This window comes from Drosophila guanche, unplaced genomic scaffold (genome assembly GCF_900245975.1).
Source record: "Drosophila guanche unplaced genomic scaffold, DGUA_6, whole genome shotgun sequence".
NCBI classification, from domain to species: Eukaryota; Metazoa; Arthropoda; class Insecta; order Diptera; family Drosophilidae; genus Drosophila; species Drosophila guanche.
The window spans coordinates 2782007-2796580 of record NW_022995750.1 but is presented as its reverse complement, the minus strand read 5'-3'; the positions used below and the strand labels follow the sequence as shown (position 1 = coordinate 2796580).

The window sequence follows — 14574 nt, the reverse complement described above, 5'->3', positions numbered from 1 at the left end:
TTTTTGACTGGATAAATGAAACAAAATTTGTTTAAAGAGTTTTGTAAAAGCGCAGTATTCAAATGCGTTTATTCAATAATAATAATACGATTGCCGGGAGGCCCGTTGGCCACAGCTAATATTTAATTTGAGCTGTGCGTTAACCAAAAATTACACCTTTCTGGCTGTCAAATGAATCTGTTGTTTTCGAGAGAGACCAGAATCAAGAACACACACAGCTTACACTCTCATTCTCTTTGTTATGCTTCATACATGTGTTCTTTAATCTTTTATAAGCACCCAAAGAAGGGTACACCTTAAAGCATATTTCACTTCCCAACAGTTGGGTTGGTGTAAAAAGGTTTACGAATGAGGGATTGGGAGTGTAAAAATATAATTTACATTTTGTGTTTCCTTATTCTGTGTTCAGTTTTTATCCTTTTTTTTTTTTTGGTAGTTTAAAACATTTGAGGCATTTCTGTCGTACAAATAAATGGCTACAAAATTATGGCTGACAAATGAGTAGAATTCGAATATTCAAGAAATTAAAAATCAACAAAACTTAAAGCGTAATACGATTATCAAAGATATAGAGATACAATATATAACTATTTATGTATGTATATCGGGTGTATATATGTATACTATATGTATGTATATAGCAATGTGTAGATTTATGAGTGAGAAAAAGTATATCCAAAAAGCTGGTTCTGCAGTCTAGAAATTCGTCTCCTTAAATTCCTTGGATTGTAGCACGGGGGAAAGTGTCGTCGTGGTCGTTCCCTCATTTTCATTGCCATTTCCCTCCGATGCTCCTCCTCCTCCACCTACTGTGTAGGCCAGCACTGTGGCATGATCTAATTTCCCTGGCAACGCGACAAAGGCACTGCTGTCCACAACCCTCTTTCTGGCCGCCCGATGCTGCATTCGATTGAGCTGCACCTCCCGCTTGGCGCCATCAGGTCCCGTCGATAGCTTGTAGAAGAGCTCTCGCTGCTCCAGGGTCTTGCGGCGCGCAGAGGTTATCATTCGCACGAAATCGATAAGCAGGTGGCAGAGCCTCCTCGCCGAAACGCAGGGCGAGAAGGTGCCATTGATGCCATAGCTGAGGAGATCTTCCAGGCGATACAGCGTCAGAGCATGCCGTTGGGGTCCTGTCACAAGCGGCAATCCAGAGATCGACTTTGGTATGCGCTGCGGTGCCGTCGTCACAGCGGCTGGCGTTACCAGTCCCTGACGTGGTTCAATCAGCGTCTGAGACCGCATATATTTCGGTCGACTGGGCGCATTGCTAGGCGGACTGCCCGCCTTTACTTGCCTCGCTGGCCGTGTGGGTGGCGTCGAGGGATGGAGCCGTGCATAGATCGCAGAGGCACTCTTATTCTGCCGCTTGGGCGCCAAACTCGAGGGCTTCCCAACAGATGTCTGCAGCTTTACATCGGGTGTCCAGGCCTCGGCGAATTTCCCCACCACCGGATCAAAGTTATCGCTAATTCCGTCCGATGTGAGAAACACAATGTCCCCGCTTTCGATGCAGCTCATCGTAAATGTGAGGTTACTCAACTCGGGCTTGTTGCCGTCTGCAGGGCCCAGGGCTCCCAGTGCATCACGCATATCCCTCATGGAGCTGATGTCGTGGGAGGCTTGAGTCAACTCCCTAACGCCATGCTGCTTGGAGTACACAAATCCCAGGGAATCGCCCACATTGCAGGAGCACACCACATACTTTCCGGGTGCGCCGTCCAGCGGCAGCACAACGGCAATGGTGAGGGTGGACAGTGCTCCTCCCACTTCCAGTATGCAGCCGTGGCCCTCCCACAGGCTGCGCAAGAGACTGACAAACACTTCCTGCGTGGTGGTGGCCCTGCATTCCAGTGCCTGTCCGAAAACCGCACGATCCAGGTAGTCCAGACAGCCATGGACAGCCGAGCGAGCGGCTAGACGAGCTCCATCACCTGCAAAACGTTTAGGAATTAATATCAAAAGGGATTTTCTACCTACAGTATTGTTACCCCAATTGACGCCATCTGCCATGGCCATTGCAGCGGAATCTCCACGCACAACCATGCCATAGCAATCGGCAATGGGATTACCCATGGGCTCCTTCGTTAGCATATTCGTTTCGTAGAGGGACACGGAGATTCCATAGGCAAAGTCGCATTCCATGCGCCAGTTCTCCACACCAGCAACGACCGCAGGAGGAGATGTGCAGGAGGGGGACGAACCACCCTGATTGCTTACAGCCTCGCGGAGCAGACGTTCCCGTTCCGAATGGGGATTGGCATCCGCAGAGGCCTCAGTCTTTGCATTCAACAGATTTCTGTTGTTCTGATCCTGCGACGAAACACAGGAAGTGCTGGCCTTTCCGCCATCTCCGGAAGCCGCAGCCGCCACAGCTGCCGAGAGATTTGCAATGCTGCTTTTGGAGTTTTTCCGCGAACGCATGCCCGAGGTGGAAGCCGATCCTCCCAGCTGGTCTCCCGCATTGCTTTGCCTTCGCGAACCGCCTCCACCACCCACCTGTGGCCTTCCAAATTTATTCGTGAGCCTTGTGGCGGAGGTGCTTTGCTGTGCGGCTGTGGCAGGAGCCCGTGCGGTGGCATAACAATCCTCGTTCTCCTGCTGCGTATCAATGAAATCAATGTCATCCGCATAGCTGGCACTCAAATGGAGTTTCGAGCGCTTTATGCCCGTCAAACCCTCGTCGGGCCCAGTGCAGGCGGCAGTGATGGTGCAGGTTCCAGCCTCATAGCCACCCAACTTCAGGACTGGCATCTCTGTGGGATTCAGTCCATTGTAGATCTCTGGGCCATCCACAAATTGTCGTTGCATGCGGCTGCCACACAGGGAAAGATTTCTATTAAATTTTTATTCAATTTACGCTTCGAATCGCGCGAGTCTTACCCCTCGAGATATTTGGTTATGAAGTTGCCATCGTCATCCCCATCGTTTGCATTGCCACGACGACGACCCTCGCGGGGCTCTGCAATGAAACTCAATTGACGAAAGTACGTGGTGACCTTCTGACGGAGCGAAGGCATCTTAACTCCCAATTACAGAGAGGCGGCAGTGCCTCTTAATTACTGGAGAGCGGATGGTGCTTCTGGGATGCTGTAGGGCTGGAGGGATAACCAGTGCAGCAGTTCGTTCACCTCATCTGCGGGCCAATTGTTGTGGGAGTCACTGCAGCTTCTGTTTCCTACAAACGACAGAGAGAGAGCGAGAGGGAAAGGGTTTCATTTAATTATCAATAAATTATGCAATTAAATGAGGCATAAAAAATTAAATTGCAATAGAAGTAGCAGTCAACAGCCAGCAACCAGCAACCACCAACCAGCATCTCTTGGCATTCTAATGACAGGATGTGCTTTTTAGTTGCCGCAGGCCATCATCCTCCTGCCTCATTAGAGGTAGAGAACGTAGAGGAAGCCCCAGACAGAGCCTGCCTCCTCGAAAGCCCATTCATTCCCCGTCTGGCAAACTCATTTCGTATGCCCAAACCCCCCACACGCCACCCTCTCTCCCTCTCCATTTGTGCGTTTTCTGTGTGTGCTCTGATGATTAATGAATGAACAGAACCAGAACCCGAAACCAAAACCGAACCCGAACCCGCTCCCCCTCGCAGCAGCTGTTAAGTTTTCGAGTCGCTAAAGATCTGCATTTCAACAGAAAGATGATATCATATGGGAGTTCCATGAGGGAACAGCAAACAAAATACAGCATTTTGAAGGATGATAGACATTTGAAGGGTAAAAGCATATGAAAGGCAGCACTTAAGGGGTAGAAACAAATGAAAGACACCACTTGAAGGTCAGAAATACCTCAAACGGAAGCACTTACACGTTGAGTAGTAATAGATCTACCTTTTGCTCTACCTTCGTTCCCACTTTAACTGCCATAAACGCCCCACACACACAATCATTATGCAAACCTCTGCGCCATAATTGGCTCCTTCTTGGAGACACCAGTAAATTTTACAGCGACAATAAATGCTAATCTTCAACAACAATTGCTCTCTGGAGAGCCCTGAGATGAGGCTTTTCCTACACACAAAACGATTTATATAAACGATCAACAACAGCCACAAGAGAAATGTGTACAGAGCGTGAAAGTGCTCTTGATGACAGGCAGGCGGTAATTATTTTCAGAGCACACAATTTCGCCAAATGCTTCACATATAACAAATAAACTACAATAAAACTGGCTTTAATTTATGGCATAAAGTGGCACTGGCACTTTGCGGCCTGACAAATGAGAATGAATAATGATGAAGAGCTAACACAAAAATGGTGCATGCATTTCCCAATGTTTCCAGCTATGTGGAACTACAAAAATATAAGTTTAAATTAATCCTTGAACTTATTGGACTCTCCGAGCCCCATCGAACTTTCAGTATTCGCTTTGATCGGTGATCAATCACGAATCAATCAGCAGAACCGGCACTACAGTGTAATTCAATTGAGTTCAATCTGTTGGCAATTTCTTGGCAGAGAGAAGTGATCTGATCTGATCTGATCTGATCTGAGATCTGATCTGATCTGCACAGATCTCCACACCCACAGTGCACGTAAATGCATTAAAATCAAATTAACCCAAATTACATTTCCATTTTGCTCTCCAAGATACAAATCAAAATGAATTGAAAAAGTCAAGACAAAGCCAGAGGCTAAATAGAGTAGTGGGAAGTGGCACAGGCAAGGAGCCAGAGGGGGAAGTGGCATGGGAATGTTGTAGTAGCTTGCAAGCCTATTGAAGTGCAGCCAACTGAGTGCACACTCGTAGCCAGCCACAACCACCAGAGCCAATGGCAATCAATCGGATGATTGAAAAAGCCTCCACTCCACTCCATGGCATCGCCACAGCCAAACAGCCAAAGAGCCACACAGCCATTGATGCCTCCGCCTACACAGCCACTGCATAACATTTCAATTTGGCCACAACAATGTGTACTGCAATATGCAATATGCGATTAAATGTGCAGCCAAAGTGAGATTACAAGCCACAGGCGGCACCGCAAGAGTCGCGTCCGCCACAAACATCAATGCTCAGGCCACAGATTCGCATTCTCCCTTCTGCCTCTACTTCGCTTGTGCTCCAGTTTGAGCCCCACCTGAGCGGAACTGAGCTCCAGCTTACAGCTGTACGTTCCTCCTCCACGTCACAGCGTCAATCAAAGTCATCATCATCATCAACTCTTGACATACAAAAGGCGCTTGACTCACTGCGGGAAAAAGACTTCAGTATAGAAACAAGGTTAGTCCTCAGAATGTTACGAATACAATTTTAATATGCAGTGTTGAAATTGTTAGAAATTACAACATATGTACCTAGATCTAGAATCTTTCGATCTAGAAACAACTTTTACGCAGTATATAACGAATTAGGATTGAGAAAACTAACCGAGGAGCGCTGCCGCTTGACGGAATTAGAGTTGAAATAAAAAATATTTAACACAAAACAACAACAGATCTTTAAGAATATCTCTTCGAGCATCCAATTTCCAGTTTTTAAGCTACCTTTCTATTATTGTAGAGTACGTATTATATTCTTATTTTTCTCAGTGTTTTTCTTCTCGATTCTCGTTTGACTTTTGTGTTTTCTTTCATCTCCTGAAGATGACGCTGATGATTCTGACGATGCTTTTGTGGGTGAGAGCTCTCACATAATAATATTTAATGTGAGGCCATTGTCCACCTGACAAGAGCACGTGCTGGGACGAATGAATGGAAACCTCAAGTTATATCATAAATACAAGTGGGTCTTCAATTACAACGATCTTTTCCACAATCAGGCATGCCTCAGTGCAATACAATTCTTCTATAACAAGAGGCGACACTCCCCCTAAATCAACATACGATCCCTCGAATTAGTGAGGCGTGCGCCACAATCAATCGACACTTTGATGGAGAGCGTTCGCATTGGGCCACATCGAATGTTTCAACACCCGAAACGAATCAAGCATGTATGAAATGGGGAAAAACTACTCGTACGAGGCACGAGGAGTATTGTGCAAGGTCTGGGGAGGGGCACAGCAGCAGCAGTTTATAAAAGATCGGGTATATATGTATGTCTATGTGTTTAAATATTATCTCAAATGTGGAGCAGATCTCGTGAGTTGCTGCTGCTGCTGCCACAGCTTGTGTTTATGCTCGAGAAAACCCAAAATAAACAACGAAATGAGTTTCCTCAAACTATAAATAATCGAGACGACGGATCGCCCCTGCCGCCACATGTGGGGCGATCCCAGAACACCAAATACCAGACCCCAGACTGATTCTTAAACTCATCTCTGTCTTAAGATTTCATCTGGTGTAACCTGGAAATAGCTGGAAAATACAGAGTACAATTGTTGAATTATATTCATTCAAACTGTTAATCAATTCACACGCGAAGTTAATCAGAGTTACTACATATTTAACACATGAATCTGTGTTTACTCTGTGGGTTAATTAGATGTGGCATCAACAGAGTACAGGGGGGGCAAGGTCTCTTCATCATTTGAAAAGAGTCGTTCATCTGAGGTTGCTCTCCACCAGAGAGATTCTTTTATGTTTGTTTTTGGCCTTTGTGCATATTCAAAAGTGTTGACTTAATGCCATGGAGACCCCCCTAAAGAGGGGGACAGAGCGGGAGAGACGTGCTAAAGCCATAAACAAACAAGTCGTTGAGAGACAGAGAGATAATGTTCCGGTCTTTTGGTCTGCACACATTTGCTGCATGGAAAGCTACGACCATAAGATGGTGACAACAAGTTGCAGAGGGAGAGAGAGAGAGAGAGAGAGAGATGTGTATGCTCCATGGAATCTCAAGGTGCAGCAGTTTGCTGGCGTTTTTCTATGGTTGGGGAGGTCTTATCACAAGTCAAGTGCATAGCTCGCTGAAAAGCCAAAGCCAGACAGAAACACAAAAGAAAAGCAGAGACACACACGAAAGTAAAAATTTGTGGGCAATGCATTCATGGCGTGTGGGGTGTATCTTTTCCACACCCAAACGAAAGTTGAAGGCCGTCTGAAGATCAAGATGGAATAGCAAAAAATAAAAAACAAATTGTTTAAGTTGAAAATAATATAGCAAACAAAGCTTTAACTGTTGGGCAACAAAATCTCAAGTATTCAATATTTTTCTGGCTCAAATAAACAGTCTTTTTAGACCCTATAAATACTATCTGTAAATCAGATTAAAACGTATTTAAAAGTGCAAATGCTTTGTATATGGAAAACCGGTTTTATAAACCACAAAATGAGACCCCGGGAGGCAGCCGCAGAACCCGAATGAACAATAATCTCTCGAATAAAAAGAATACTACTCTTAATTTTCATTTCCTGATTTGCCATAATAATTTTCCATTCCCCTGAAGGCTTATCAAGCCATAAATACGAACAAGAAAATGAGGAAAAGAAAAGAAATAAATTCATTAAGATGTGTATATGTGTATATGGGTAGGTTTTAAGAGCTGTATCATCTTAGTCCACTGGCATAAAATGCAGGGAATCATCTTCTATATGAATATGCATGAAAGCGATAGATTGTTCATATAACTCTCCCCTCAATCATTTTGTCAGAGAATTTCCTATTCCCTACCCCACCATTAGACAAAAGGCAAGCAAATATGTAAACAGGTGTTGGACCACTCATTGGAAAAGCTGTTGCCTGCATGAATAATACATTCTAAAACCGCCCCTAAAGCGCACTCACAAAACAAATACACAGCCAAGTGCCGCTTGGGGCTTCATTAAAATCGGGTTATTAAAATTTTACATAATGTAAACCGCATGAAAACAATCAGAAAAGGAGGTTCCTTGACCTCAAGAAGGGGATGGATCGTTTGTGGGGGTCGACGACATTGCTGCATGGAATATAGCGTGTCGTCGTATGGGGGGAAATAAATATAAAGAAAGAGCAGCCAAGCCAAGGGGTAAGCTCTGTACCGATTCCCCCCAACATGGTCGAAACATTTCTTAAATTGCCATCTAATTGGCATTTTTTTTTCATTGGGTGCGTGGTACGCTCCATTTCCTGTTGCAACAATTTGAATTAATGGAGTTTTCTGCTGCCCCCAGCTGCATCCACAAGCCACACATCCATCATTCCATTTGCGAGTGGCACAGCAACTCAATTCCCATTCCGCACATTGACAGCGCGGCGAAACTGAAAGTGCAATCCAAAGATCGGGGGCAGGTTTCCTTTTGTTTTATTGCTTCGCAACGAGGAGGAGCTGCATTCACACTTCGTTCGAGTATTTCTTAGAAGGGATTTCACCCCTAAACCTTATTTCTTTCGTTGCAATTTCCAGCCCATTTCCGCTTGCATGTTTTTCACTCATTCTGCTCGAGCTTTTGAGGTCGCGCTACTTGGCCCAAAATGAAAACCCATTTGGAGGGGAGGCAGAGTTTTCCTCCCGCAGCAGAAAAACAAGTCGAAGAAGTACTCGTACAATAAAAGAAAATGTGGGGCAAGGCAAGGCCTAAGCCTTAGAAGCAGCTGTTGTGAAATAGTAAAGAAAAAAGAGGAGTGTGCCTGAAGAAATGTCTATTGTTTTGGGGCAACTTTTGGTTTGAAGTTGGTAAAAGAAACATCAGATTGTGGGGGATAATCCTCTTAGAATTGATTAAAGAAAAGCCCCACAAAAGTTCTCACACTGATTGGTTGTGCCTCATAAATCTGGCTTCCTGCTTAAAACCTCTTTTTTCCATCCACAACATTATTTCTATAATTGAATTGAAAGTCCAGGTAGCAGACATAGCTGTCGTCAATGTTTCTGTGGCGATTTATACACGACAACTAATCCTACATGAATACATTAAATGTAGAAGCCTCCACAAATTAAGGCTGCCGCTTTGGGTTTGCATTTCGGTTTGGGGGCTTGGCCCCGCGTTGTGTGGCATACAAATAAGAGACGACGCCTCAACTCCAACTCCTTCCTATGCAAATTTGCTGTGGAGAAACCCGTCAGACGACTGAAGTTATAGTACGAATATGTGCGGAGCGGTGACTGGGTGTGGGACTTACATATTAAATTAAATGTTAATAACGAACAAAGACAATTCAAACGGAGTCAAGGCCCGGGCAAAGAACTGTGTTGGGGCAGCACTAAACACAAAGAAACAACAAGAGACTGAGGCCCCCCTTAAGCAATTGTAAAGCCACTTTGTCAGCTCCAAAAACCTCGCTACTCTTACTCCCAATCCAAGTCATGGTCGTCGTCTGCTTCTGGTGTCAAATGTCTGCCCACTGGATGGACAGGCGTCTGTTTTCCAGGTGGTTGGTTGACTGGTTGGTCTCTTTCTGTCTCTATTGCGGGGTTAAATGACCCCTGACCGTATGTCTGTCCTTCTTTTGGCCACGTTTTAATTTGAATTTTATTCGGTTTATTCCCCTGTTTGATTGTTGAGTCATACTGACATTTGGCTGACTAATCCGCTGTAGGGGGAAACGATTGGCGCTTGCTTAGAAAAAGCCATAAAGTAAGAGAAGCCACAGAAATATATGTAAGACTTTTAATTTATTTCTTTAATATACATTTATGAAAACTTGGAAACAATAGCTATACTATAGCACTGGCTAATAATGAGGGTTCCTACCGCCACCCTTTCCTGTTTTCATTGAATCCAAATTTTGTTTGCTGTTTTTCCATTAATTTAAAATTGGCAAAATTTGTTTGTATATTTAGCAAAAATTTGTTTGTGTATTTTGCTGCTGGTCGAATGCTTCCGCTCAGCTGTGGGCTCTCCCTCTGGTCGGTTCTGGTTTTTTTTTTTTGCTAATCGTTTGACTTGGATGCTCCTCTTCATCAAAGGCCACACAAAAAGACCAACAATTTCTAAATGTTCGCCAGACAAATTGATTTTAATGAGCTGGAAACTTTTTCAGCTGAATAGAGTTTTTCTATTGTTGAGAGTAGAAGCAGAAGAGGCCACTTAATGATGGCGAACAACCCCACTCTGTAAGCGAGTTAAACAAATATAGAAATTCAATATTTATACAGAGCTTCTGCTGCAGGGAAGCTCCTGCGTCCGGAGCTAATGCATTAAAGAAGAATGAACTCTTCTCCTGTGGAGCTGCAGAGCCCGGGCAAACAAACTTCTCAACTTCAACTTCCACACGAGCAGGACCATGGACCAGAACTACGTCATAAAACCAGCCATCGAGACAACAAAGGATGGTCGTGGTAGTGGCTAGAGAATGGGGGCAGAAGCCTGGGAAGACCGCCAGTTGGTGGCTGGCAGTCCCAGACAGAACAGCTTCATGCGGCACCCAACCAACATCACCATCCCCCCACCCCTCTGGGCATCAGAGCCAGACGGCAGCTGACTCCTTCTCCAACAAGAAACCAGGGAAAAAGAGAAAATAAAATGTGGAAACAAAATATTCCATGAATAGTTCAAAGTTTGTGTGTGAAAAACTAAGAGTAGAAAAAAGTTGGGAGGAAATTTCGTTGGTTGCCAAGCGAAAGTGATTGAATTCCTAGGGATTCCGACTGGCGCCGATACTTGGTAAGGAATTTTTCATACGTTTTTCAAATAAGCTCAAGTTTTTGCCTAGAGTGGGAAGAGTATAAAACGGGGGATAGTTTGTTGGAATGTTTCACAGCTTCCAATCGAAAGCCCACCAACATTTGATTTGTTACTGCGAAAAGATTTTCAAAAAAAAAATATAATAAAATCTAAATTCACAAAAAGGACAAACAAGCCATGAAAGTTGCAGTAACTCAAGATGTCTTACGTATTTTGATAGTGTTACTGGCCCTTTCATTAATTCTTAGGGGAAATTTGTGCAGCAAAACAACGATATTCATTTCCTATTACAACAGAAGCACAAGACAGCGAATATGCTCCGGATTCATAGGCAAAACCTTCTTGATAAAGTTATCTTTGGATTTTATCTTGTGGACAAAGTGGTTGTCAGCCCACAAAAACGTCGCCCCAAAAAAGTGTCCCCTTTAATTTACAGTTTATTTCCGGCTGATTTCCCCCTGCGTCAGTTTTTACCGCAATTTTTACGCAACATAACAGACGACAGACGACGGGTTGAAAGTTCCCATTTTCATTCCCGGGCCATGCGCCACATCACGTGCCAGGAATGGGACAGAGCAGGGGGAGGAGGAGGCATGGATTCTCCAAGGTATTGTCGGTCTTTGTTGAAAATCGATTTTGCGGCATGACGAACGTGTTATCCTTGGAGCCGCAGTGGCGGTGTGCAGGCAGGAGCTTATGTTCAAAGAAAATGATTGCTGCTGCACTTACTTTACCCCTCCCCACACAATGGCCTATAGTGCCGTTATGTCGTGCCAGAGTAGTGGGTGCTATAGAGAGAGGGAGATGAAAAGAAGAAGCTTCCATTACTTGCAGGCAGAGGTAGAAAAAAGCTTGGCAATGGAGTGACGTTTTGAGTGGCAAAGTTTTTGGGTTGTTTGCAAAATATACTTGCACTTCCTGTGTCTGCCAGTAGAAACAGTTGCGAAAAATAGATTAATTTGCAACTGCAGCTCTTTTGTGAAATTATCGCTCTTTGGCACCCGATTAGTTTTCTTTAATTGTTTACGAAAAGCCAAAAATAACAACAACTACAACGAACACAACAACAGCAAACAGCGAAAAAGTTATTAGCACAGTTTCGAAATTCGATAAAGGTAAAAACCGGTTATTGCTCTGCCATAACGAAAGCTGCTGCGTCTTTATCGTGCGTTACGGTTGTTGTTGTTGTTCGTCGCAGCAGCAGCTGAGAGGCTGGCAGACATACAGAAATGCCAAGACGAAGCTTTTGATACCCTTTGAGTTCCAGCGAACATAGGTTTGTTTGTACGGATTGGATTTCAATTGTTTGAATCTACGAAGTAAATATATTAAACTATGATAATGCCTTATTTCGATTCGATTTTCTGTGGAAACAACACAGTTTCCCTTTTTCTTTGCGTTGCAAACACTAACTGAAACTCGGAATAGCCTTTGTAAGGGCTTCATAAAGGTATTTACCTCGGCAGGTGAATCAACACACGCACTCCCTCTCCCTCTCGCACGCTCTTTGAGGACTCAATCTAAGAAGGAAATACTAAAGCACACCACACACACAAACACGCTCAAAAAGGCATGAACAAAACAAAAAGCGACAAAAGGCGGCAAAAACATATGGGGCCAAAATCGACTCGACACAAAAATCAATAGCAAAAGCAAGAAAAAAAGCAACAGACGGAATTCACTTACTATAATTTTAGTTATTGTTGTTGCGTTTGTTTCGTTATCGCTGCTGCCTTCTCCCTTTACATGTGTATGTTGTTTTTGTTATTGGCGCCACACGTAATGTGCGTGCGTGCGTTTCGTGGGAGGGAATCGGCGGTCGGGCGGTGGTGTGTATAAATATTTAACAATAACGAAGGGTTGTTTATGAAACTTTAGCTCTGAAGCATGTTTTGACTGGAATTTCAATGCTTTGCCTAATTTTCAGTTATATTTTTATGCACTGCACTTGTCAATTCAAATACGCGCGTCCAAAAGCTCGACCGCTTGGAACAAATTTTACGAGTTTTCAAATATTCCAACCTGTCTCATACGGTACTTTCAGGGGTCTTGCGGTACTTTCGGTTTAGCTTGGTCGCACGACGATGAATCCGCATTGACCATGTACTTTGGTTCGGCGATGGGGCTGTCGATATTTCTTGAAAAGGTTCGGTGTTGCTGTCGATATTTGTTGATGAGTGTTGCTATCGATGACTGTTGATGAGGGCATGCAAGGTATTGGATTGGAAATGTTATTATGTAAGCAATATAATTCGTGTCGTGTGCAAGAGTTTAACAAATTATAAAGTAGTAAAATAACATTTAATGGATTGATGTCTAAGTTTAGGTGTAGGTGCAAAGGCAGCAGAAGGCTGCCACAGAAAGTAGAAAGAACAGAAGGTTGCTCCTCAAGATGAGTTCTGATGGCACCGAGTAACCCGACCTGAATTAATTTAGTGTTTCGATTCACAACTCCAAATGAGCACCATTAATAAATTTGGCCATTTTCCTAATAAGAGGCTCTTTTTGAAAATTGGATAGAAGGATTGCAATCAATCGGAACTTTTATTTTAAATTTTCTCGAAGGTGAGAGGTAAATTAAGTATCAGTCTTTTCATTAATTCCAATGTTCTTGTGACCGGATATCCAGTGCACAATAAAGTTGCTGGTGAAGCAATTGTCCATGTTGAGGTGGATTTCGTCTGGTAAGTGTGAATTAGATTCATTGCTCTTCAGAGCCTTTAAGGCGCCTTGACAGAGAATTAAAGTTTTACTGTATCCTATTGTGTTAGATATCTTTACTGTACCACTCCTACAAGCTCTGCAAAAACAGATGAGGAACTATTTTCAGTCCTAAATATTTAGCTATTGTTACTAGTGTTATCTGGGATAACTATACTATATTCACTATCGTTGTTGTCCCAGCCCTAGTTTCCGGCGGAACTATCGATAAAATATACCTTCTCATTTTAAAAATATAGCCTAGTCTGAAATAATATTCCTCGATTTTGATGTTCTATTTGATTTTGCTACCTTGCAAAGACTGTTAACACTAAAAAAATAATTGAATCCGTTTGAAGAATCAATTTGGCTTATTATAAATACTACTTTTTATTGGATTGTATACCTTATGACCTTATATTTTACACATTTTTATTTGAATTGTTCATTCAAATCACCCCCTCAGGAAGCACGGGAGCTTTGTCTTCAGTATATAAATGTATGTAAATTATTAAAAGAGACATGTATATTAACCGAAAACATTGAACAATTTGAAAAATAGAGCGCACAACAAAAGAGAAAAATAAATTCTATTGTTATCTTGAAAAGGAAAGGGAACATAGGTTAATAATATAATAAGCTCGGAATGGTTTGGGGGAAGTTCTTCTATCCTTACAACATATTTGGGGCTAGACTCCGGCTTATACATTGGAATTACTCCTTTCTTTTGCTAAGGAACACAGGATCACCAGCTCGCTTTTCTGGAGTTCCACTAGGGGTGGTGGTCCACTCGGGATCCCCCGCAAAGCAATCTTTGTATCTCGTCTTATACCAGAAGCCACCTAAGCTCTTATCTTTTTCGCCACCTGATGACTTTATTATAAGTAAATTTAATTCCAGAAATCTATACTTACTGTCCCTAAGATTTCAAAAAACTAAGGAAGCATTTCTCCATCCAATATCATTTCGTGGGCAGTTTTTAAGGTAAACTCTTCAACCTTCTGGTTTTCCAAGTATCTGTCCTACTTTAAAAAGTCCGCCTTTACGAAGTACCAGATAATTGGTTCTTTGTCTGTCTTTGCTCAATATTCTTTTGCTCGCTCTCAATTTCTTACTGTCAATAAGAAATGTTACAACCTATATCTTTCCCAATGTGGTAAACATTTCCTTCCTTCTTCCATTAATTTACAGGATAAAAAAGAAATTTCTTTATTTATTTTATTTATTTATTTATGCCACCTTTCAATCGATGTACTCTCAAATGAGAAATTTCAATGTTTTTTTGCCGTTTGGAACACAATGAAGAAGAAAATTGTGAAGTAGGGTGCCATTTTGCATTGCATTTAAGCCACAGTATAAGTCACTAGCTATTGTGGATGGC

At 42.9% G+C, this 14574-nt stretch overlaps 1 protein-coding gene across 1 annotated transcript; it reads right to left on the bottom strand.

Moving 5' to 3' along the window:
• Positions 1–44: 44 nt before the first annotated feature.
• On the bottom strand, positions 45–12564 carry LOC117586695 (PP2C-like domain-containing protein CG9801). The gene is made up of 4 exons (XM_034276962.1): positions 12180–12564; positions 2884–3178; positions 1992–2815; positions 45–1934 (listed from the first exon to the last, which is right to left on the bottom strand). The coding sequence occupies exons 2-4, from the start codon at positions 3018–3020 to the stop codon at positions 697–699; spliced, it is 2199 nt and encodes a 732-aa protein (XP_034132853.1). The 5' UTR covers positions 3021–3178; positions 12180–12564; the 3' UTR covers positions 45–696.
• Positions 12565–14574: the final 2010 nt, after the last annotated feature.